This window comes from Podarcis raffonei, chromosome 12 (genome assembly GCF_027172205.1).
Source record: "Podarcis raffonei isolate rPodRaf1 chromosome 12, rPodRaf1.pri, whole genome shotgun sequence".
Lineage (NCBI taxonomy): Eukaryota > Metazoa > Chordata > Lepidosauria > Squamata > Lacertidae > Podarcis > Podarcis raffonei.
Window position 1 is genome coordinate 47,317,531 of NC_070613.1, and position 25,166 is coordinate 47,342,696.

The 25,166-nt window shown below is 44.6% G+C and overlaps 2 protein-coding genes across 2 annotated transcripts; both read right to left on the reverse strand.

Annotated features, from left to right (window-relative positions):
* Nucleotides 1–5,424: 5,424 nt before the first annotated feature.
* LOC128424394 (C-C chemokine receptor type 5-like) lies at nt 5,425–6,623 on the reverse strand. The gene has a single exon (XM_053410473.1). The coding sequence runs from the start codon at nt 6,621–6,623 to the stop codon at nt 5,550–5,552; it is 1,074 nt and encodes a 357-aa protein (XP_053266448.1). The 3' UTR covers nt 5,425–5,549.
* Nucleotides 6,624–18,974: 12,351 nt separating this feature from the next.
* On the reverse strand, nt 18,975–20,040 carry LOC128424398 (C-C chemokine receptor type 5-like). The gene has a single exon (XM_053410474.1). It carries the CDS (start codon nt 20,038–20,040, stop codon nt 19,060–19,062), a length of 981 nt encoding a protein of 326 aa, XP_053266449.1. The 3' UTR covers nt 18,975–19,059.
* Between the last annotated feature and the right edge of the window lie 5,126 nt (nt 20,041–25,166).

The window sequence follows — 25,166 nt, forward strand, 5'->3', positions numbered from 1 at the left end:
CACACAAGACACGACACACCGGCAGTTTGACTAGTTGAGGTTTATTTATCAACAACGGGCTTTCAGCAATCCGAGCTTCCCACAACTCATACCTCACCGTCAGAGTCAGTTGACTCGATTGGCTTCTGGCCCTTCCCAAGGCCAGATATACACCAAGCCCGCCCCCACTTCCTGCTGGTCTTACTTTGTTCTAATCGCTTGCAGGGAGGATCCATTAAGTGGCAGGGATGGACCACCCAAATTGGCCACACCTCCCTCCTACTTCTTGGAGACTCAGGTGCAGCCAATTCTTCCTCCTCTGGAGTTGAATCCAGCCCCCTACGACCACCTGCATCCTGCTCCCTCATCTCTGTGCTGCTGCGAAAACTTACAGGCAGCAATCCAGAGTGAGAAGGGCTTATCTCACTTTCGTGGTGTGAATGAACCAAGTTCCTGTTTTCCTCTGCCTCTTCCTCCCCCTCTGCTGAGTCTTCTCTGCCGGCCATGTCTCTGACAGTCATGTCTCCTCTTCTATCTTACTTGCCTTCCTCTAAACCTTTGGTTCCCAACATGGGGCACACGATGCACAGGGGGGCAATTTGATTTTTAAGGGGAGCAATTCGAGAATGAGTTATTAACAACTAATGGTCTTTTAGGCTTCCTCCACATGAATAGGAGTTCACTTTTTGAATAATAAGAATTATATGTCACCGGGGAGGGGCACACCAGGATTTTAGAGATGCCGTCATGAATGAGACAGCTCCCAGTCAAGGTTTGCAGCCAACTGAAGAAAGCAGCCAGGTACAGAGAGAGTTAACTCTTATGCAGGCTGAGCATTGGCTAGTGCCAACTCCCCCACCCCTTGGAATGCTGGATGATAAGGGAATGACTGAGAGCGGGAGGGAACCCAGCCAAAGTTCTCGGGAAGTTCCAACAGGCGGGAACAGAGAAGGAAGTAGTCTGTCAGAACAGGAAGAGATTGGAGCTGATCCAGTCCCTCCTAAGAGTCGGCTAAGGGGAGAGCTGTTAGACAAGAAGCAAAACAAAAGACATAAGATGCGCAAGGTCGATATCTTTTGCAAAACCCAGAAGGGGTCCTCAGAGGGGTCATCTTGAATAATGATGCTGGCGGCTTTGTCACAGCTGTCCAGAGCTTTCTGTTTGTTTTTGCAATAAATCCTCCTTTTTAATTAGCTTACTGTGTTATCAAGCTGGGAACCTGGACTCCTGACAGATGCTTAGGTGGGCCATGGCCAAAAAAAGGTTGGGAATCACTGCTCTAAACTAAAAATCCCCAAATGCTGCAACATTTCTTCATAGGCCATCATACTCTCCAACATCTATCCGATGAATATAGGGACGTCCAATTAATAATAATAATAATAATAATAATAATAATAATAATAATAATTTTACTATTTATACCCCACCCATCTGACTGGGTTGCCCAAGCCACTCTAGGCATCTTCCAAACTACTGTATTTTTCACTCTATAGGACGCACCGGACCATAGGAACCTAAAGCCTGGAGAGCGAGAGGGGTCGGTGCGCATCGACCCCTCTCGCTCTCCAGGCTTCCAAGGTAGCCGTCTGAAGGCGACTGAACGCACCTTGAACGGCACCTTGTTTTAGAGGGGGAGAACAAGAAAAAAATTATCTCCCCCTCTCTGCTCAGCGCCCCTTCAGCGAAGCGGCAGGAGGCGCTGGGCAGAGAGGGGGAGATTTCCCCCCCTTGTTCTCCCCCTCTAAAACAAGGTGCCGTTCAAGGTGCGTTCAGTCGCCTTCAGACAGCTACCTTGGAAGCCTGGAGAGCGAGAGGGGTCGGTGCGCACCGACCCCTCTCGCTCTCCAGGCTTTAGGTTCCTTTCGACCTGCTCTTTGGGGCTGGTGGGGGGAAGCCCACCGCAAGCCCCAAAGAGCAGGTCAGGGTGCAGCGGAAAGGCTTGTGGGGCTGGCGGTGGGGGGAAGCGCTGCTTTCCCCCACTGCCAGCCCCAAAGAGCAGGTCGGGGAGCAGCGGAAAGGCGCGAAGCCTTCCTGCTGCTCCGCGAGCTTCTCGAGGCTGCCGGGGAAGCCTGGGAAGGCTTAAGCCCTGGATAAGCCCTATCCTTGGAAGGCTGCCGGGGAAGCCCGGGGCTATGGCTTCTTTAGCCCCGCGCACCCTCTCCCAGCTGGTGAGGTGGCGCGCGGCTAAAGAGGGTGCTGCCATAGCCGCCCGCCACCTCTCCAGCCAGGAGAGGCTGCACGCGGTTATGGCAAGGAGCGCACGGCTCCTGTGGGCTTTTCTACGAGGAGGGAGAAGGGACTGACGTGGCCAGTCAGTCCCTTCTCCCTCCTGGGGAAAAGCCCGCAAGAGCCGCATGGAGCTTGTGTGCGGCTTTTGGGGGCTTTTCCTGCCTGCCTCCCCCCTCCATTCGCTCCATAGGACGCACACACATTTCCCCTTCATTTTTGGAGGGGGGAAGTGCGTCCTATAGAGCGAAAAATATGGTATATAAAAACATAATAACACATTATTATTTTTTTTAAAACTTCCCTAGACAGGGCTGCCTTCAGGTGTCTTCTAAAGGTGTAAAAGGGCAAACAGCTGTGTTAATCCCTAATAAAATAAAATACACTCTCCCAAAGATAGCACAATACACAGTTCATTAGGGTCACCATGGCTGCAGTTGTATACAGAGTAAAGGAGGAGTAAGTTCCATTGAACTAAATGGTGCTTTACATGCAGAGGGTTCCAACTTCAGCCCTTGACGTCTTCCCTTATAGGGCCTTCTGGTAGCAGGACTTGAGAAAAACTCAGCCTGAAGTCCAGGATCAATTGCTGCTTATCCAAGTAGACAATACTGGGTTAATAGACCAAGAATCTAACACTGTCAATGGTAGCTTCAAATGTTCATATGCACCTATCCAGGGCTTAATGTCTCCCTCTGGTAGAAGATCAGGTAACAGAGCAACTATTGATCATCCTGGGCATCACGGTACTTGGAGCAAGTTCTGAGAGAAGGACTATCTGAGTCCAATAGGCTTCCGCAAAAGTCTTTCCTGGGTGGTGCCCTTAGTCATCTTTCAACAGAAATTGAATAATGTCAAGTACAGCATGTTGACAGGGTTGTTTTCTGCCTTGACCTCAGTGACCAAAATTGCATCTATATGTCCTTTACAAATGACGGGTGACGTCCTGGAAATCTGCAGAGATGTGGATATTTCCAACTATAGCACCTATTAAACTGGATATAACTCTGATTTGCCATCCTCCCAGGAAAATACAGTTTTAATATGGATAGGACTTAAAGATAATAATAATAGAATCCTGTCTTTATCTTACCATGTCATTATCTCGCGGGGAAACCACATGTGTAAGGGAGTTACAGCAGTCACATTAAAAAACAACAACAACTAAAGTTTTGGGAAGATGCAGTTGTGAATGGAGGAGCTTCTGATGAGTGGAGAGAGAGGCAGCAGGATTCTTTGCCTTTCCCCTTCCAACTACTTTTTCTGCTCCATCTATCCCCAACTACATTCTCTCCTGGTTGGCTTCCAGGGCAGGTTCATGAGAATAAGCCTTGCTCAGAGTTTTGACCTTGCCGTTCCCTTTGTCAAACAAGAAAACACTAATCATGGTTTGATATACCTTAATGGCTTAAGATCTCTTCTCCAAAGAAGCCAAAAGTTTAGGAATATGAGCAGCACCTGACAGAGGTGTAGGTAGTACAGGAGCCCATTATGACATTTCCCAAAGCCCCAGGATGACAAACAGCTCCTGTGCTGATCTATTATAAAATAACATACACTCTCCCAAAGGTGGCATAATACAGAATTTATTAGAATCAGCGTGACTGCAGTTATATACAGAGTGAACTGGGAGGAGGTTCCATTGAATTTGGTGGTGCTTAAATGTTCTAACTTCAGTCCTTGACATCTTCACTTATAGGGCCTTCTGGTAGCAGGACTTGAGAAAAACTCAGCCTGAAGTCCTGCATCAGCTGCAGCCTATCCAGGTATTGGGTTAATAATGGACCAATGTTCTGGTCCAGTTAGGCTGCTTCAGATGTCCATATGAACCTGTCCAGGACTTAATGTCTCCCTATATTGGAAGAGGGACATGGGTGGCGCTGTGGGTTAAACCACAGAGCCTAGGACTTGCCGATCAGAAGGTCGGCGGTTCAAATCCCTGCGACGGGGTGAGGTCCCATTGCTCAGTCCCTGCTCCTGCCCACCTAGCAGTTCAAAAGCACCTCAAAGTGCAAGCAGATAAATAGGTACCGCTCCAGCGGGAAGGTGAACGGTGTTTCCGTGCACTGCTCTGGTTCGCCAGAAGGGGCTTAGTCATGCTGGCCACATGACCCGGAAGCTGTATGCCGGCTCCCTCGGCCAATAAAGCGAGATGAGCGCCGCAACCCCAGAGTTGGTCACGACTGGACCTAATGGTCAGGGGTCCCTTTACCTTTACCTATATTGGAAGACCAGATAATGGCAGAGAAAACTCATTAACATCCTGGGCTTCATGATCCATTTCTGCATCTCATATTGAGAGAAATTCAATAGGAATTGTCCTCACTTTCCCAATACAACTAACTTCCAAAGCGAGAGTTCGGCATTTATTTGTAGAAGCTAAGTATTTTTCAACAATTTGCGTGAGCAGTTTTTCACCACCTATCATAACAGGAATTGTAGTACATCAAAATATGTCTCACCAGATCTGCCTGCTCCCTTCCCCCACAGGAGGCCCAAGGGGGAAGGTGCACAAGAATGGTTCCCTCCAAAGGTCATAGGGTATCCTAACACATCGTTTTCATCTTCCCCTTAGCAGTCTGACATACTTGGGTCAGATATACCAACATTGGATTGGCATATTTCAAAAAGTGAGAATCCGGACGCAGGAGTTGTTGAGCTTCTTTTGCAAAATCTCAAAACGAAGAAGCAGCTTTAAGAAAACTTGCCCCAAACTAGACTTCCGACATGAATTGCCATACGTACGGATTTGCCTGGACATTTAAGCGATTTCTTCCCGGACACTGCTATCTATACGGCCTAGGACCCTCGTACCTACGGGACCGCCTCTCCTGGTATGTCCCACAGAGGAACTTATGGTCTTCAAACAAAAACATCTTGAAGGTCCCAGGCCACAGAGAGGTTAGGCTGGCCTCAACTAGAGCCAGGGCTTTTTCGGCTGTGGCTCCGATCTGGTGGAACGCTCTGTCACAAGAGACTAGGGCCCTGCGGGACATGACATCTTTCCGCAGGGCCTGCAAGACAGAGCTGTTCCACCAGGCCTTTGGCCAGGGCACAGCCTGACTCCCTCCTTTGGCAGTCTTCACAGAACTCTAGCCCAATGGTTGCCATCAATTTGATTTGAATTAATTTTATAATGAAATGATTTTAGAATGTTGTATTATTTTATTGTTGTTAGCCGCCCTGAGCCCGGCTTCGGCTGGGGAGGGCGGGATATAAATAAAAATTTTTATTATTATTATTATCTTCTGGCTATGTCCTGGAAATCCCGGACATATGGCAACCCTAACCAACTAAAGTCTTTAGAAAGAAAAGATGGACAAAGACAACAGGAAACCACTTCACAAACCAATAGAAATTTCATGTTCTGTTGAACTTATATAGGAGGAAGTAGACCGTTCCAAAATAGGATAATTGCGACCTGGGCAGAGCCTACAGAGAGGAGCTAACAAGCACTTTTGGAAAAATATAGAGGTATATTTCCGAAATTTTTCGCCCAGAAAGGCATAAATCACAGGGTTGATGCAACAGTGAATCAGAGCAATTACTCTTGTGACTTCAACACCGAAAGCTACCTTGCCCTCAATATTATTCTCTGAGTTAAATGAAAATGAATCTTGAAAGGTCCGCAGCAAAAGGGCAATGTTGTATGGCATCCAGAAGAGGAAAAAAACAACCATGATCACAGCAATAAGCTTGAAAGCCTTCTGCTTTCTCTGATTTCTACCCTTAATCAAAATCATGATAATCCGCAGGTAACAGAAGATAATAATGACTGCAGGAATGGCTAGGCCCAAAATGAACTTCATTAAAGTTAGGAATTGCTTCCATACTTTTTCATTTTCTGAGGGATAATGAACGATACATTCGTATGTCTCATTTGCCTTTTGAACACGGTGAAATACAAATTCTGGCACAGAGGCTAATAAGACCACCACCCAAGTGACGACGCTTGTGAGGGTGCCATAGGTGATCGTCCTGGCTTTTAATGCAAACACTGCGTGGACGATGGCCAGGTATCTATCGATAGTCAAAAGGATGATAAAAAAACTTCCGCTGTAAAAGCCTACACAATAGACCCCAGAGAGAATTTTGCACATTGCATCTCCAAATACAAAACACTCACGGGTTGCGTAATGAGCCCAAAATGGGAGTGAGATGATGAAAAGCAAGTCCGAGATGGCTAAATTGAGCAGGTAGATATCGGTCATGCTCTTGAGTTTCTTGTATCTAATGAGAATAAGCACCACCAGTGAGTTGCCCAGCAGGCCAAATATGAACACCAAAGAGTAAAGCGGTGGCACAAAGTAAGAGGTGAATCCTTTCACATTTTTGTCAGTGACTGGCTGTTCTATACTCCCATAGTCAAAAGTTGTCGTTATCCCATAATCTGGCATCGTGGAATAATCATCCATCTTCTCTGTCACTGAATATGAAGAATCTATATACATGAAATAAGAAACAACAATGACAATTAAACCAAGTATTTTAATCAGTTATAATGCTAAATATATAGTCTGTTGATGAGGATCGGTATACAGTGGTACCTCTGGTTACTTACTTAATTCGTTCCGGAGGTCTGTTCTTAACCTGAAACTGCTCTTAACCTGAAGCACCACTTTAGCTAATGGGGCCTCCTGCTGCTGCACTGCCGCCGTGCGATTTCTCTTCTCATTCTGAAGCAAAGTTCTTAACCTGAGGTACTATTTCTGGGTTAGCGGAGTCTGTAACCTGAAGTGTATGTAACCCGAGGTACCACTGTATTGTCCGGCAGGCTAAATGCAAACAATAAAGAGTAAAGCAGTGGCAAAATATGGAGAATAAACTCATGTTAAGATATTGGCATAAAATCCTTTAAATATCTGTCTGACCAGCTTCTCCCCCTGAATGTCTTCACTGTTACCCAGGAAACTGCCCTATACTTAATTAGATCATTGGTCTATCCAACCGTAAGAGCTCTCAAAGGATTCAGGCAGGAGTCTTTTCTATCTGAAGTGTTCAGGGATGGAAACAGGGAACTTCTGCCTCTAAAGCAAATGGCCTACTACGGAACTTCATTTCTGCCATATGGCATGGGAGATATAACACTGGAAATTTGAATTCAGTGCTGGGCTTTCTCCTGGATAAATATCTATAGGGTTGGGACCTGTTTCCTTCATTCACTCGGAGTTCTGTATAGTGGTATCTGGCTTTTGTGGTAGCCAAGGCATGTAACTACTACTACTACTACTAATTTATTTATTTATACCCCACTCTGGGCGGCTCCCAACAGAATATTAAAAACACGATAACACGATATAGGTAAAATGTTAGTATCGTTCTCGGCCACCAACTGTAAGAAATGATAAAAAGTTGGGTGTCTATAGGACTGGGTAAACCAATATGTGTCCATAAGTCCCACTGAATTCAATGCTGGGCTTTCTCCTGGAAAAGTGTCTCTAGAATTGGGACCTGTTTCCTTCATTCATTCAGAGTTCTGTATAGTGGTATCTGGCTTTTGTGGTAGCCAAGGCATGTAGCTTCTGAGTAAAATGTTAGTATCACTTACCCTGCAATTGGTAAAATCCAGCACAGGAGGTGAGAATTCAAGGACTTTGATTACCCAAACCTCTCCTGACTATTGAAGCAGTCAGTTTATTTCCCTTGCAATTCCAAATCACTGTTGTGAGCTGTGCAAATCTTAGAGCAGCTGTTCGGGAAATGCTCAATGCTGCTGATTCTGTTTTCTCGGCCGCCAACTGCAAGAAATGATAAAAAGTTGGGTGTCTATAGGAGGAGCAGGAGTTCTAAAAACAGGCTGGCTGCAAGTCCTTCGTGTACAACCAGCAGTTTCCGTGGAATGGCAGGGAAGGGGAGACTTTGGTCCAAGTCTGGATGTAGGACAGGAATGTGTAGACTGTGTTTGGCAAGCCAGATCCAGCCCGCCAAGCCAGACAAAGTTGCCTGCTAGCCCTCACAGCTTTGGGCAGCTCCAGACTGGTGGTTTTGTGGATGAATTCTGCAACGTGTCATTGGCACAATAATAGTGCATTCGTGGTGGACTGTCAACACATCAGTGTACTTCATTCATTTTTTTCCCCTGATGCTTCCCCAATGTTACCCTATTACTGCTGTCTGAAAGGGCACTCGTTCTATAGCACCACCAACGTGGGGCAGCTCCCTCCACCCTGAACATCTGCGGGACAACAAGTTGCAGGTTCTCACCCTAAAGGTATAGGATTTGCACTGATAGGAAATGAAGCTGTATGAAGGCCCCAAAGGTTTCGCAAGAGCAAACAGGATTTAAAGCAAGATCGCGTATAGCGATACTGTAATGAGCACAGATTATCTTTAATGCACAAGATTCTTTATCTCCCAAAGTGAAAGATTTGTGCAAAGAAAAAAAAGCAATATCAGCATCACCCCATCACTGGAGTGGAACAGTTTCTTCCTGTTTTGTTTTATTTTTGTGTGTGTTCGTGGCTGTCTATGCCTGTGTGACAATATGTGAGTTCTCTGCTTGTTTGTGTGTGCTCCGTGTGTGGTGAATATGCACATGTGGTGAGTGTATGTGTGGTCTGAATGTGTTGATGGCGCACATCCATCGGTCAAACCCTTCCTTTTCCTCTCTACTTCTCCCACATTTTCAAATCAACACCTGGCAGCAAACACAGATCTGGGAGCTCCATGCTTGCAGCGCAATCTAGGGTTCCAGTCTTAAAATCCACGCTTAGCCCAGAAAATAGTATTTCTGGTTCAACAGGACTTTGAATTCAGATCCCCTACACATACAAGTGAAGCACTCGCCCTATTAGTCCTTAGCAAAACAACAACAATAGCCGCTTTCCAGTGAGGCAGATGGGTACACAGCAGACGACACCCTTTCCATTCAAATGTTGATGCAAAAAGAACTTAAAAATAGGCCTTCCTTTCTCTCTTTATCTTAAGTTAACAAATATTTGCATTTCAGGATGAAGGTCTGGGGCTTTCCTCGCAGCTATAAGAGCCACAAGCAGTTGACTCTAACCAGCCAATAATATTATCAAAGATCTCTTCAATCTGCAACTTCTGCAAACTTGATGAGATTTAAACCTGCTTGTGTTTGTCCGAGATATTTTGGCTATGCTTGTAGCATGCTAGATTCCAAGCTGTAATAGTTTATATTCCAGGTTTCAAAATTGATGGAAAACACAAGACCCTGAGGTTTGCCACCCACCAGGCACAGTGCGGGTGGGTACGGGAATTGGTTCAGTTTGCAAACTGCCTTGATTCGGACTTCTCAAAATAATGCATGAACTGAAGCACAGGTCTCCTTCAAAATGAACACTGACCCACATTTTGCAATGCAGTTCTTCAGTCAATAGATGTGGGCACATGTTAGGAGACAGTGTGCATAGAAATCCAGATATTATTGACAACAATACACAAAATGCATCATATTAAGCAAAATTCCTTGCGGATATGTGTATATTAGGTCAAATTGCATGCAGAACGTGTGTAATAAAAGAAAGAAGGACTAAGGTGTTTGATAATTTTAGTGAGAACTTTTAAAAAAACACAATTCAAACTATTGCAGAAATGTAGTGAATTGTACCTACAGTTCAAAAAATGGGTAAGAGAAACTGCTCTGGAGCTTGTAGTCTCACCAACAAAGACTCAACATGCTGGTTCAATGCAATCTGTTGTCTTAATAACTCATTATGATGAACTAGTCAAGGGTGGTGAAGTGTATACACAGAGGGTATACTGATTGATTCAGAAGACTTATACCCCTGTTTTGAGCCAGATAGGATCCCAGTGTAGCTTATGGGTGAATAAAAATAACACTGTTCTGCCTTCAAGCTTAAAAATCTAAGAAGGTACAACATGAAAGGAAAAGGGGATGGGAAAGGAATAAGAAAACAGGCAGATTGAGAAACCGAATTCTTGATGTTACAAGATTCTTGGAATGAACAGCTTGGATATAAATGGGTTGTGCATATTTCAGAAAAACAGGATTGGGCTTCTTGGCCCCTGAGAAATTGTGTGGCAACCCAACCTTCCAGGAAGTGGCGGTAACAAAGCCAGAAGCTATTAGTCTTACAGGGTGTGGTCTTCTGGGAGCTAGCTGGAATTGGCAAACTTTTTCTCACAGTTGATACCATCACCCCTAGGACTGATGTTCCTCCTAGTCTTCCTCACAGGGGGAAGGGGCCCAGTCAGTTGGTGAGAGTAGCTGTGGCTGAAGATGAGAAGTTCCTCACCGCTTCTCTTTTTCATACGGCACTTGGGACCTAACCCTTGAACACCCTTTTTCATGGGGCACTTGGGACCTAACCTTGCCTAACCCTTGACCACCCTTGCTTGTGTCTCCCAGTTCAGCAACCTCCAATTTCTTTTTTCACCACCACCAACTTCTGCCCTGAAGCCATCTCCACAGCATCCTAATCTTGGCAAGCAAAGGGCAGGACCATTGTCAAAAACCTTCACTGTAGGTCCCTTCCTTCTCCAGATCACCAGATCTCTCTCTTTGTGCTGTCTTGAGTGAGAGAGCTCACAGCGCAACAAAATTAAGGGATGTGGAGAAGTTGAGAATGAAGATGAATTTCTGCGACACTTTAGCAGCATGAAATTAACAGCACACACTTCCAACAAGTAACTGTGTTTAGAACTGGGGTTTGATATGCACTTGATCTTATAACACTCCCTTCAAAGTCACCGAATGGCTATAAAATGTGATAAATTTAAAGCAAGGCCGCTTCTGCACTATACATTTAAAGAAGTATTGTACTACTTTAAATACTTTATGCCATAAACCACCCTGTGATCTTCAGATGTAGGGTGCTATAGCAGCAGCAGCAACAATAGGAATCCTGGGAATGGTAGTTTTTTAAGGATGCTGACAGTTGTTTCCCTGTTTCCCTGACAGTGCTATAGGTTCCAGAAAACCCTGGGAAGAGAGGGATCTCTGGAAACTATAGCACTGTCAGGAGAACAGGAGCCTCCTGACAACCGTCGGCACCTTTAACAAACTACAGTTTCCAGGGTACTTTGGGGGTAGCCGTGACTCTTTAAAGTGGCATAATACTGTTTTATATATACAAAGCAAATGAAGCCCAACTTATTCCACCAGAACTGTATTGGTTTAAAATATAAGTTGCATTATATAAGGACCTAATCAATAAGCTCATTTTCTGCGAACTATGCTGAGGTCGCTTCTTACTGATTCTATACATGCTCTCTTTGAGACATAGATAATATCGGTACTTTCCAGAGCAGGGCATGAAATTGTGATTTAAAAATAAAATAAAATAGTCAAGTCTCCTCTTAGTCCAAGTAAGTTTTTGACTCCAAATAAAGTTTATTTATGAGCTGTGTATCGATAACACATAATAATAGAAATATGAATACTCACCAATCCGTTCTTCTTGTTGATGAGAAAATCACGGGTTTTGTGACAAAGCAAGATTCTGTGCCTAGATTTCAAAGGAGCGCATCATTTCCTGAATTAGAGTACACAGTTCCACCACTGACTGTTTAGCAACAAGTGAAAGAATAATGTCCCTTTTTCTGAAAATGACTCTTCACTTGAACACCACCCACCGTGGCAAATACTGCAATACTAAGCGTGACAGAGACATCCCATTTCTTAAATGTATTCCCAACCATAGGCTAGTGAAGTTGGTGCGAGAAACTGCCTAGTTTAAAATGACCGCAAGAACAGGAGCAGGACAATTTTTTGCTTGCTGTGTGTCCATAATACTTAAATAGCTATGCAATCAGATTTATCCAGTATTCCAACAGCAAACAGTCACTCAAAAGAAGTCGAAACAAAATCAAAAAAATTCCTTCCAGTGGCACCTTAGAGACCAACTAAGTTTGTTATCGGTATGAACTTCCGTGTGCACGCACACTTCTTCAGATACACTGAAACAGAAGTCACCAGACCCTTATATATAGTGAGAGGGTGGGGAGGGGTATTACTCAGAAGGGTGGTGGGAATGGATGATTGGCTGATAGGTATGGTAAACCTGTTGACGACTGTTAACGACTGCAATTGGTCTTACAGGAAAAAGACGTGGGTGGCGCTGTGGGTTAAACCACAGAGCCTAGGACTTGCCGATCAGAAGGTCGGCGGTTCAAATCCCTGCGACGGGGTGAGCTCCCATTGCTCAGTCCCTGCTCCTGCCCACCTAGCAGGTCAAAAGCACCTCAAAGTGCAAGCAGATAAATAGGTACCGCTCCAGCGGGAAGGTGAACGGTGTTTCCGTGCACTGCTCTGGTTCGCCAGAAGGGGCTTAGTCATGCTGGCCACATGACCCGGAAGCTGTACGCCGGCTCCCTCGGCCAATAAAGCGAGATGAGCGCCGCAAGCCCAGAGTCGGTCACGACTGGACCTAATGGTCAGGGGTCCCTTTACCTTTACCTATATTGGAAGACCAGATAATGGCAGAGATAACTCATTAACATCCTGGGCTTCATGATCCATTTCTGCATCTCATATTGAGAGAAATTCAATAGGAATTGTCCTCACTTTCCCAATACAACTGACTTCCAAAGCGAGAGTTCGGCATTTATTTGTAGAAGCTAAGTATTTTTCAATAATTTGCGTGAGCAGTTTTTCACCACCTATCATAACAGAAACTGTAGTTCATCAAAATATGTCTCACCAGATCTGCCTGCTCCCTTCCCCCACAGGAGGCCCAAGGGGGAAGGTGCACCTTCCTGCAGGAAGGTAAACGGCGTTTCCGTGCACTATTCTGGTTTGCCAGAAGCGGCTTAGTCATGCTGGCCACATGACCCAGAAGCTGTACGCCGGCTCCCTTGGCCAATAAAGCGAGATGAGTGCTGCAACCCCAGAGTTGGTCATGACTGGACCTAATAGTCTGGGGTCCCTTTACCTTTGCCTTTAAGGTGCTACTGGAAGGATTTTTTTCCCCAACTACGGCAGACCAACACGGCTACCTTACTGTAACCCAAAAGAAGGCGATATCAGCAACTAGCCAGTGTATAGCAAAGGTTAGAGTGTTGGACGAGGAACTGGGAGAGCAGGGTTTGAATCCCCATTCATAGGTTGCCATGTTCCCCAAAGTAAAAATCCGGCCCTATAAATGAAGATGTCAAGTTGGAACTTTCTCCATGTAAAGCACCACAAAATTCAATGGAACTGCTCATATTCCTAAACTTTTGGCTTCTTTGGAGAAGAGATCTTAAGCCATTAAGGTACATCAAACCATGATTAGTGTTTTCTTGTTTGACAAAGGGAACGGCAAGGTCAAAACTCTGAGCAAGGCTTATTCTCATGAACCTGCCCTGGAAGCCAACCAGGAGAGAATGTAGTTGGGGATAGATGGAGCAGAAAAAGTAGTTGGAAGGGGAAAGGCAAAGAATCCTGCTGCCTCTCTCTCCACTCATCAGAAGCTCCTCCATTCACAACTGCATCTTCCCAAAACTTTAGTTGTTGTTGTTTTTTAATGTGACTGCTGTAACTCCCTTACACATGTGGTTTCCCCGCGAGATAATGACATGGTAAGATAAAGACAGGATTCTATTATTATTATCTTTAAGTCCTATCCATATTAAAACTGTATTTTCCTGGGAGAATGGCAAATCAGAGTTATATCCAGTTTAATAGGTGCTATAGTTGGAAATATCCACATCTCTGCAGATTTCCAGGACGTCACCCGTCATTTGTAAAGGACATATAGATGCAATTTTGGTCACTGAGGTCAAGGCAGAAAACAACCCTGTCAACATGCTGTACTTGATATTATTCAATTTCTGTTGAAAGATGACTAAGGGCACCACCCAGGAAAGACTTTTGCGGAAGCCTATTGGACTCAGAACTTGAGTGGTGCAGCAATTGTTACTGGCTCACTTAAACTGCCATGGTGCAAGCTTTTGGCTTAACCTCTTTAACCTTTATCCACAACAGACATTAATTTTCTGTCTTCGATGTTTTCCCCACTGTCAGAATAGAATTGCAAACTCCTCAGGCTAGATATACACATATACGTATGCAATTGATCATTTGTGAACAGCACTTGTAAGCAGGGGCATTTGCAAGGGACTGGTGGAGGAGAACGAAGAAGCTTGTGTCTTTTGGATTAAGGCTGGTAGTTTGTCTGAGCTGTCTGGAGACTTGATTGACGGTTTGTTTGTGGGAGTGGCTGCATGCTCTTCTAGAGCACATGGTCAGAGGGGGAGGAGCTTGTGAACAGGACTCATAAACAAGGACGTTTGCAAGGGCGCTTAGTGGAGGAGGCCCAGAGTGCTGTCTCAGGTGGAATCTATACACATTAAAAAAAACGTTCTGGAAATGCTTTTTTTTAAAGCGTTTTTAAAAATACATTGAATTTTCCATAAGGCCCATCTTCACCATCACATTGTATATTGCACTAAAAACACACGTTAAACATTTTATTTGCAGCTGTATAGCTGAGTCCTCACAGTGGGCATAGGACCAAGAGATATGGAGGGCGAGGGAGCTGCTGCTGCAGTGACTTGCAAAACCTGTGCCGTGTTTGTCATCCAGCTTGAGAACATGCAAAACTACAACCATAGCAACTGCAAACTGGTTGCCTTGCTGGAAGAGAAGGTACAGCAACTTGAGGCCTGCGTGGCCACATTTTGAGCTCTAAGGCAAGTTGAGGAATTTCTCGATCGTGCAGAGTGGACTGTGCTGGAACAGCAACACAGGCGGGGTGCTCCTATGGTGGAGGGAGAAGAAGAAGAAGAAGAAGAGTTTGGATTTGATATCCCGCTTTATCACTACCCGAAGGAGTCTCAAAGCGGCTAACATTCTCCTTTCCCTTCCTCCCCCACAACAAACACTCTGTGAGGTGAGTGGGGCTGAGAGACTTCAGAGAAGTGTGACTAGCTCAAGGTCACCCAGCAGCTGCATGTAGAGGAGAGGAGACGCGAACCCGGTTCACCAGATTACGAGTCTATCGCTCTTAACCACTACACCACACTGGCTCTCCCATTGGAGGAGGAGAACGTTTGGGGGAACATGACATGCACAGGCAGGTCTGTCGGGAGCCATGCTGTGTCACTGGAACTGCAAAATGAACTGCAAAATTGATTCCATGCCCTCCCCTCCGACACTTATTCTGCGCCAGAGAAGGAAGCACACTAGTTGCAGATCTCAGAACACACTAAGGTAGCTGTGGAAGGTATAGTGGACAGAACAGGTACAACAGAGACTGAAACTCCCTCACTGTGTGAACTTTTGTGCGACCAATGTCTCTTGAGAAAACAAACACCAGAGAGAATTGTTAGCCTTGGGGAAGGAAGTTTCTGGTTTGAATGCCATAACTGGTACACTGTTGGGTTAGTAGCTCCTCAGACAGGACCTACCAGAGAAGAAATTGAAATTGGTGATGGTTTGGAGCAGGGTTTTCAAACTTGGGCTGCCAGCTGTTTTTTGGGACTACATCTCCCATGATCCCTGACCACTGGTCCTGCTAGCTAGGGATGATGGGAGTTGTAGTCCAACAACTGCTGGAGACCCAAGTCTGGGAAACCCTTGTTTGCAGGTACATCAAGACAGGAATAGGCCCAAGCTCATTAAGTCCCTATCATATTCAGTAGCTAAACAATTAAGGAAGCTGCTGCAGCCAATTGGAAGCCGTGGAAGTACCATTGGACGTTCGAGTTCCAAAGAACGTTTGCAAATTGGAACACTCACTTCTGTGTTTGCGGCATTGGGGAGCCAAAACGTCCAAGTACGAAGGCGTTCGGGATCCAAGGTACAATTGTACCTGATTTCAATGTACAGAATCTGTGAAATGAATAAAGAACTGAATATTTTACCTATTCAGTGGGACAATGTTTTAACTTTGGTGTCGTTAGATTACAAACTACATCTTATACAACAAAAAATAATATTAAGAATTTATTAGACTCTGCTATGTTTAGACAATGACAAACCTAGACAGCATCTTAAAAAGCAGAGACATCGCCTTGCCAACAAAGGTCCGTATAGTTAAAGCTATGGTTTTCCCAGTAGTGATGTATGGAAGTGAGAGCTGGACCATAAAGAAGGCTGATCGCCAAAGAATGGATGCTTTTGAATTATGGTGCTGGAGGAGACTCTTGAGAGTCCCATGGACTGCAAGAAGATCAAACCTATCCATTCTTAAGGAAGTCAGCCCTGAGTGCTCACTGGAAGGGCAGATCGTGAAGCTGAAGCTCCAATACTTTGGCCACCTCATGAGAAGAGAAGACTCCCTGGAAAAGACCCTGATGTTGGGAAAGATGGAGGGCACAAGGAGAAGGGGAGGACAGAGGACGAGATGGTTGGATTGTGTTCTCAAAGCTACCAACATGAGTTTGACCAAACTGCGGGAGGCAGTGGAAGACAGGAGTGCCTGGCGTGCTCTGGTACATGGGGTCACGAAGAGTCGGACACGACTAAACAACTAAACAACAACAACAACATGTTTGGACATAAACAGACAGTGTAGAACAACACACTGCTGGAGATGTAGTTAGGATAATGCTTCTTTGAAACGTATGTTTATGCAACGGCAGCTTTTGGAGGAAAGTATTAAGATGTATAAATATTACTTGGGGAAAACATTTAAAATTGTCAGATGTTCATATTACCCTAAATCACATCCCAACTACAGTGGTACCTCAGGTTAAGTACTTAATTCATTCCAGAGGTCCGTTCTTAACCTGAAACTGTTCTTAACCTGAGGTACCACTTTAGCTAATGGGGCCTCCTGCTGCTGCCACACAATTTCTGTTCTCATCCTGTAGCAAAGTTCTTAACCCAAGGTACTATTTCTGGGTTAGCGGAGTCTGTAACCTGAAGCGTCTGTAACCTGAAGCATCTGTAACCAGAGGTACCACTGTATACAGGTGTCAACCATTTTAGAAGCATCCAAATGACATATGACCACCAACACGCAGAAGAGGGCAGAACGGGGGCATGGCAGAGCGGGCATTTGCATGCTCTGTCAACACACGCAATCACCCAGAACACAACCCCCAGGCAAATCATAGGTTGACTGTGTGTGGTTTGATGGCAGGTCAACAAAAATAGAGTCTTTGTGCCCTTACTTCTGCTAAAAGACTTAGATTGACATTCTGGAAGGATAATACCATGGCTGCCTTTGAACGATGGACAGAATATATAACTACACTTGCAACATGAAAACAGATTGCTTTTAGATGTAGATTGTGTAAGGATAAGTATAACCACACATCTGGACATGGGTGGTGCTGTGGTCTAAACCACTGAGCCTCTTGGGCTTGCTGATCCGAAGGTTGGCGGTTCAAATCCGTGTGTCGGGGTGAGCTCCTGTTGCTCCATCCCAGCTTCTGCCAACCTAGCATTTTGAAAGCACACCAGGGCAAAGAGATAAATAGGCAACACTGTGTCAGGAAGGTAAACGGCGTTTCATGCGCTCTGGCACTCGTCACAGTGTCCTGTTGCACCAGAAGCAGTTTAGTCGGGCTGGCCACATGACCCAGGAAGCTGTCTGTGAACAAATGCCGGCTCCCTCACCCTGAAAGCAAGATGAGCGCTGCAATCCCACAGTCGCCTTTGACTGGACCTAACTGTCCAGGGGTCCTTTACCTTTACCTTTAATGGCATTTGGATTGCTTTATAAAAAGCATAATGACTTTTTAATGTTTATACTTGTTACAATAATTGTAATACCTCAGTGCTCTTTTTCTAGAAAAAGAGATGCCGGAACTCAACATGAATTCCTCCCTCATTCTGTTACAATGGCAATGGCGCCCACCTGAGGTGTGCTGGAATCGAGTTCTGGAATGTTCCGCCTGAAAAAAAAAGCCTTGGTAATACTTACCTACTGTATTGTACCACAGTTTCAAGTACTTTTCTCTTTGTTTTGTGTTGTGTTGGCTTTTCCTCAAAAATGTTTACTTTATTTCTCTACTGAAAGTTTTCAATAAAATATAAATATTTTAAAAACCATGGTTGCAAACAGTGTGAAAAAGAGCTCATCACGACATTCCCCAGAAATACACTTCCGAAGGAGGGTACAAAAAGGCAAACAGCTGTGTTAATCGCTAATAAAATAAAGGTAAAGGTAAAGGTACCCCTGCCCATACGGGCCAGTCGTGTCCGACTCTAGGGTCGTGCGCCCATCTCACTTAAGAGGCCGGGGGCCAGCGCTGTCCGGAGACACTTCCGGGTCACATGGCCAGCGTGACAAAGCTGCTCTGGCGAGCCAGCACCAGCGCAGCAGACGGAAACGCCGTTTACCTTCCTGCCAGAGTGGTACCTATTTATCTACTTGCACTTAAGGGTGCTTTCGAACTGCTAGGTGGGCAGGCGCTGGGACTGAGCAACGGGAGCGCACCCCGCCACGGGGATTCAAACCGCCGACCTGACGATCGGCAAGTCCTAGGTGCTGAGGTTTTACCCACAGTGCCACCCGCGTCCCTCAATAAAATAAAATACACTCTCCCAAAAGTGGCACTATACGGAATTTATTAGGATCAGCATGACAACAGTTATATACAAAGTGAACTGGGAGTAAGTTCCATTGAACTCAATGGTGTTTTCCATGCAGAAGGTTCCAACTTCAGTCCTTGACATCTTCCCTTAGAGGGCCTTCTGGTAGCAGGACTTGAGAAAAACTCAGCCTGAAGTCCAGGATCAATTGCTGCTTATTCAAGTAGACAATACTGGGTTAATAGACCAATAGTCTAAGGACACAGGTTATCATTTTCCTCTCCCACTTGACAGGGTAACATACTTCACCCAGATATACCAACTAAATAGTTAGGAAGGAAAAGATGTACAAACATAACTGGAAATCACTTCACAAACCTATGGAAATGTCATCATCTGTTGTAGTTGTGTAGGAAGTAGACCATTCTAAGTTGGGGTGAGCCTGGCCTGGGCAGATCTTATAGAGAGGAGGAACATATGCTTTGGAAAAAGGTGGAGAGATGTTTCCTAAATTTCTGCCCCACAAAGGCATAGATCACAGGGTTGATGCAACAGTGGATCACAGCAATTGTCTCTGCCACAGAAATGGCTACAAATAACTTGTTCTCAATGTTATTCTCTGAGTTAGATGAAAAAAATGAATCTTGAAAGGTCTGCAACAAAAGAGTGGTGTTGTATGGCATCCAGAAGAGGAAATAAACAATCATGATCACAGCAATAAGCTTGACGGCCTTCTGCTTTCTCTGATTTCTACCCTTAATCAAAATCATGATAATCCACATGTAACAGTAGATAATGATGACTGCAGGAATGGCTAAGCCCAAAATGAACTTCATTAAAGTTAGAAATTGCTTCCATACTTTTTCATTTTCTGAGGGATAATGAATGGTACATTCGTATGTCTTATTTGCCTTTTGAACATGGTGAAATACAAATTCTGGCACAGAGGCTAATAAGACCACCACCCAAGTGACGACGCTTGTGACGGTGCCATAGGTGGTCATCCTGGCTTTTAATGCGAACACTGCGTGGACGATGGCCAGGTATCTATCGATAGTCAAAAGGATTATGAAAAAACTTCCGCAGTAGAAGCCTATATAATAGATCCCAAAGAGAATTTTGCACATTGCAACTCCAAATATCCACTTGTGCCCTGCGTAATAAGCCCAAAATGGGAGTGAGAAGATGACAAGCAAGTCCGAGATGGCTAAATTGAGCAGGTAGATATCAGTCATGCTCTTGAGCTTCTTGTATCTGATCAGGATCAGCACCACCAGTGAGTTGCCCAGCAAGCCAAATATGAGCACCAAAGAGTAAAACGGTGGCAGAAAAGTAGTTGCAAATACTTCTATAGCATGGCTGTAGACTAGGCCTGTGTCAATATTATAGTCAGAAGTTGTCGCAATCCCATAATCTGGCATCATGGAAGAATTGTTCATCTTCTCGGTCAAGGAATAAGAAATATCTACATGATACAAAAAACAACAATAAAATATGTAACTATGTATTTTAATAAGTGATGATCTTGAGTATTTAGTCTGCTGAAGACAATCAATATGATGCCTAACAGGCTAGGTATTAACAACAAAGATTAAAGGAGTGAGAGATATGGAATAAACTGATTTTAAAATATAGGCATACAGTAATCCCACAGTTCACACGAGGATTACATTTTGGGGATTGCACCGAAAACCATAATCACATATAGTCAAATATGTGTGACTATGTAGTCACATACAGTCATACCTTGAATCTCAAATGCCTTGGCTCCCAAACAAATTGGCTCCCGAGCGATCAAAATTCAGAAGTGAGTGTTCCGGTTTTTGAACGTTCTTTTGGAAGCCGAACATCCAATGGGACTTCCATGGCTTCCGATGGGCTGCAGGAGCTTCCTGCAGCCCATCAGAAGCTGCGCTTTGGTTTCCGAACATTTTGGAAGTCAAATGGACTTCCCGAACGGATTTAGTTCGACTTCCAAGGTACAACTCTACAGTCAAAATCACATATAGTCTGTGGTGGGTGGGATTGCCAAAATTATTTTTCCCTGCCCCTTTTCCACCCCTTTAAAAATATTTTTATTTTGCAATGTGTGTAAAACTGAAAGTGCACAAGTTAAATGTGTATAAATTGTGGACTTACTGAATAATGTTCTAATTATCTGGCCACCTTCTTCTCCTGAACGTCTTCACTGGTACCTAAGAAATTGCCTTTTACTGAATCAGAACATTGGTCTACCTAGTTAGCTATTATCTACACCAGTGGCGTAGTGTGGAGGGTGTGAGAGGGGTGGTTGCTTTGCGCGCATTTCGGGGGGGGCTGATTCTCATGCCTCTCCTCCTGGGCTTCACAACCCAGGCCCAGGCACATCCCAGCAAGCCCCATGCTTGCCTGCCGTTGGGGTTTTCTGGGCCCAGAAGCCCGGTCTGGCCTCACTGCTGCATCACTGGCAGAGGCCGTCAACCACGGATGCGCTTGCTCCCTTCCTGGTGCGACGCGCTCCCTGGAAAGCGGCAGGAGCAGCCCAGACCCAAGATGAGCAGGCATGGATGGAGGGGGCAGACAAGGGGCAACCCCCGATTGCAGCCCTGCCGGTGCTCCTCTCTGCGGGCTTCACCAAGGGCCACGTCAGCCGGTCAGGCTCCCCTCTGTGCAGGCAGGCAGGTTGCATACCCCTGGAGCCAGCAACCCTTGCTATGCCACTTTCCAAAGGTGAAGATGGGTCCCTCAATCTCCCTCAATCTCAACCAAAGGGACAAGCTGAGAGCTAGAACAAACTTTCCATTCCTCGCTGTCCTCTGCTCCTTTACACATAGGGCACGTGGGACCTTTTCCTTACCATCACACCCCCTTAGGCGATTTCGGCTCTGCAGTCCAGTAACCTTCAGATTCGCTTTTCACCTCAAACCCACTCCCCCAATTCCTTTGCCACAGCTTCTGCATGTTGGCAAGCAAAGGACAGGACCATGGACGGGGAAAAAATATAAACCTTCAATTGGTGGCCCCTTTTCTTTGTCCTGTCATGAGGGTGAGAGCTCAGAATGTGACAAAGATAGGGAGGGTGAGGGTGTTGTTTTAAAGGGGAGATAAAATGAATTTCTGCCGCACTTTAAACCTGTGATACTGGCAGCATGAAATTAATAGCACATACTTCCGGCAAGTAACTGCGTTTAGGACTAGGGTGTTAATATGTACTTAGTCTTGCTTTCCCTCCTTCAAATTTACACTATGGCTATAATCTATGAAAACTGTCATGCTACTTTAAATGGAGTTCCTTCGGAAGAGAGGCATTGATTGTGAAACCACTCTGGGAAGTCCAGTTGTGTGAAGGGAATAGCGGTCTTCTAACAGATCTCGGCACCCCTAACAAATGACAATTTCCAGGATATTTGCGGGGAAGTCGTGACTGTTTAGAGTGGTGTAATACTGTTTTAAATATATAGGACAGGTGGAGCCCAACTTATTCTAGGGGAACTGTATTGATTCAAAATATAAATCACATCATTTAAGGACCTTCTCAATAAACTTACTCTCTATGAACTATAGGATGTAGCATTTGAGAGACTCCATAAATTTTATGCTCACTTTGAGATATAGATGTAGATGTTGATACAGATAGAATTAGATATACAGATAGAATTAGATATAGATAAGATTAGTAGATTCTGGGGCAGGAAATGAAATATGACATACTAGACATGTCAAACACTTGTAATCAGTTTTATTTTCTTCAAGCCCCCTCCTAGTCCCAGATCCAAATGAGTTTTCCCACTGATACTGTATTCAAATAAAGATTCTTTTGGGCTAGCACACAAATGACTCTTTCTGAGATATTTCTTGATCACACATTTACTATGCTTTATACAATTAATGGTGATAATAACAGAAAAAACCGAATACTCACCAATCTGTGTTTCACACTGATGAGAAGAAAGTCACTGATTTTGCGACAAAGCAAGATTCTGTGCCTATATTTCGAAAGGATTTATCCTTTCCTATGCTGAAAATGAATGCTTAGTAAGAAGTGAGCGAAAAATGTCTCGTTTTCTGAAAATGACCTCACTGAAGGACCATTGCATATCCCTTTCAGTCGCCGTGTTCATGGAGACTGCCAAGCGATGAGGTTTGATCCAGGTGTGGATAACCTGTGCTAATATTATGCAGGTCTTGTGCCATCAGCTTTGCCCAAAGACCAGCTGTATCACACACCTCCTGCTTCTGAATTGTGCCAGTTGGCCATTAGAAGAACAACAGTTCAAGAATTGGTAGAGTCAAGTTTGAGTTTGTCATCTTCCCTCCCATCCTTTTCCCCTTGTGTATCTTTTTTCTTATTATTACTATCATTATTAAGATTGTATGCTTGCAGGTAGGGACTGCCTTGTTTTAGTTGCTACACAGGGAGCCTTTGGGGCTCTAAATAATGAATAATCCAATCAAGTTTAAAACATTCCTTTTGCAAACTGATCCTGCCTTCTCCTTAAACAGGAACATTATTGTTTATTGTTTATTGTTTACTGAATTTATATACCACCCTTTACCTTTGAGCCAGCGTGGTGTAGTGGTTAAGAGCGGTAGTCTCGTAATCTGGGGAACCGGGTTCGTGTCTCCGCTCCTCCACATGCAGCTGCCGGGTGACCTTGGGCCAGTCACACTTCTTTGAAGTCTCTCAGCCTCACTCACCTCACAGAGTGTTTGTTGTGGGGGAGGAAGGGAAAGGAGAATGTTAGCCGCTTTGAGACTCCTTAAAGGGAGTGAAAGGCGGGATATCAAATCCAAACTCTTCTCTTCTTCTTCTTCTTCTACCTGGGGGGCCTCAGGGCGGTTCACAGAATAAAATCAAGATATAAATCCACAAAATACATAATAAAAATGGATCAACCAAAGGCCCAGTTAAAAAGGAACATTTTTGCCTGGTGCCTAAAGGTGTGTGATAATGAAGGCACCAGGAGAACTTCCCTGGGGAGAGCATTCCACAGATGGGGAGCCACTGCAGAGAAGGCCCCGTTCTCATGTTGCCACCCTCCGGACATCTCAAGGAGGAGGCGCACAAACATTCCCGTGTGGACAACCCAACCAGGTTTACCAGCTTCAGTGAAACAATGAGGCCTATGTCTAACATGAGTGACAACAGATACAGCAGAAGGGATAGAGAGGATTTGGGCACACGGTTGAGCACATGCGTTGCAGTTGGAAGGGTTCAAGTTCAATCCCCGACACACCTAGGACTTATTTTTATAATATAAAAATGCGTAGTAAGCCGCTAATTGATTTGCTTATATTGTCGATATCGTTGTTAGAGTTGAAAAACCAGGGAACTGAAAATGTGTGCCCACATTAAAAAGATTATTGCTTAAGAAAACATACCTGCATTTATACTCATCAAAGCCTAATGGTAGAATTCAGATTTAGAAAGACTGGAAGCTGCCTGATACTGGTTCATCGTTTGCATGCAATGACTGGCAGCACCTCTCCAGCCTGTCAAGCAAGAGGGTTTCCCTGCCCTATGCAGAGCTGCCTGGGACTGAACCCAAGACTGTAGGGATGCAAAGCAACTGCACACTCAGCCATGACCCTAGGCATGCTTAGGGGAAACCCACTGAAATAAAAACGAAATCTGAATCTGGTTTCTGTTCTTTTGGAGCAGAGGTGGGGAGCCTTCATCTGTGCAGATGTTGTTGGACTACAACTCCCATCAGCCCTGGCTATTGGACATTCTGGCTAGGGTTCATGTGAGCTGTAGTTCAGCAACCTCTAGAGGGACAAAGATTCTCCACTTCTGTTTTGGATAATACAACTCATTGTCCTCTGCGTATGACTTTACTCCTAACCTCTAGGTCATGTGCCCCTTAAACAAACTAAGGGTGGATCTACACACCGGGGGGAATGCTATAAATAACTCATAAATTAAATTGTTATAACAAAAGAGAAAAAAGCACTATGTAAAATCGCATAGAAAAGTTTTGTGTTCTACAGCGCCATCTGGTGTTGCATGTTTATAACGCATTCAAAATGCTGTTTCTTGACTAATGTAGCTGAGTCCATAGTGTAACTTTCAGTGAGCAAATACTCAAATAAACAATTGCATGCATATATATGTATGTCCAGCCAGGGGAGTTTATATTATGACAGTGGGGGAAACATCAAAGATAGATGTTTCACTTCTTTTGTGGATAAGGTTAAAAAGTCAAGCCCAAATCTTGCGCAATGGCCTTTAAAACAGCCCAGTGACAATTGCTGCCACACTCAGGATCTGAATTCTATTTGCAATGATATGCTTCTGCAAAACTCTTCTGGGCGAGGCCCTTAGTCATCTTTCACATGAAATTGAACAATGTAGACTACAGCATGATTACAGGGTTGTTTTCTGCCTTGACCTCGGTGATCAAAATGCACCTATATGTCCTTTAAAATGACCTGTGACATTGTCCAAAATCTGCAGAGATGCTGATATTACAAACTGTAGCATGTAGTAAACTGAATATGTTGTTGTTTGCCTTTACCCACCAAAATACAGTTTTAATATGGATAGGATGTTAAAATTAAGATTAAACTGATCATGCCATTATCT

Bases quoted from the DNA above. Each gene is read 5' to 3' on its own strand.
- LOC128424394 (XM_053410473.1), bottom strand. From the start codon at position 6,623: ATGGATGATTATTCCACGATGCCAGATTATGGGATAACGACAACTTTT.
- LOC128424398 (XM_053410474.1), bottom strand. From the start codon at position 20,040: ATGAACAATTCTTCCATGATGCCAGATTATGGGATTGCGACAACTTCT.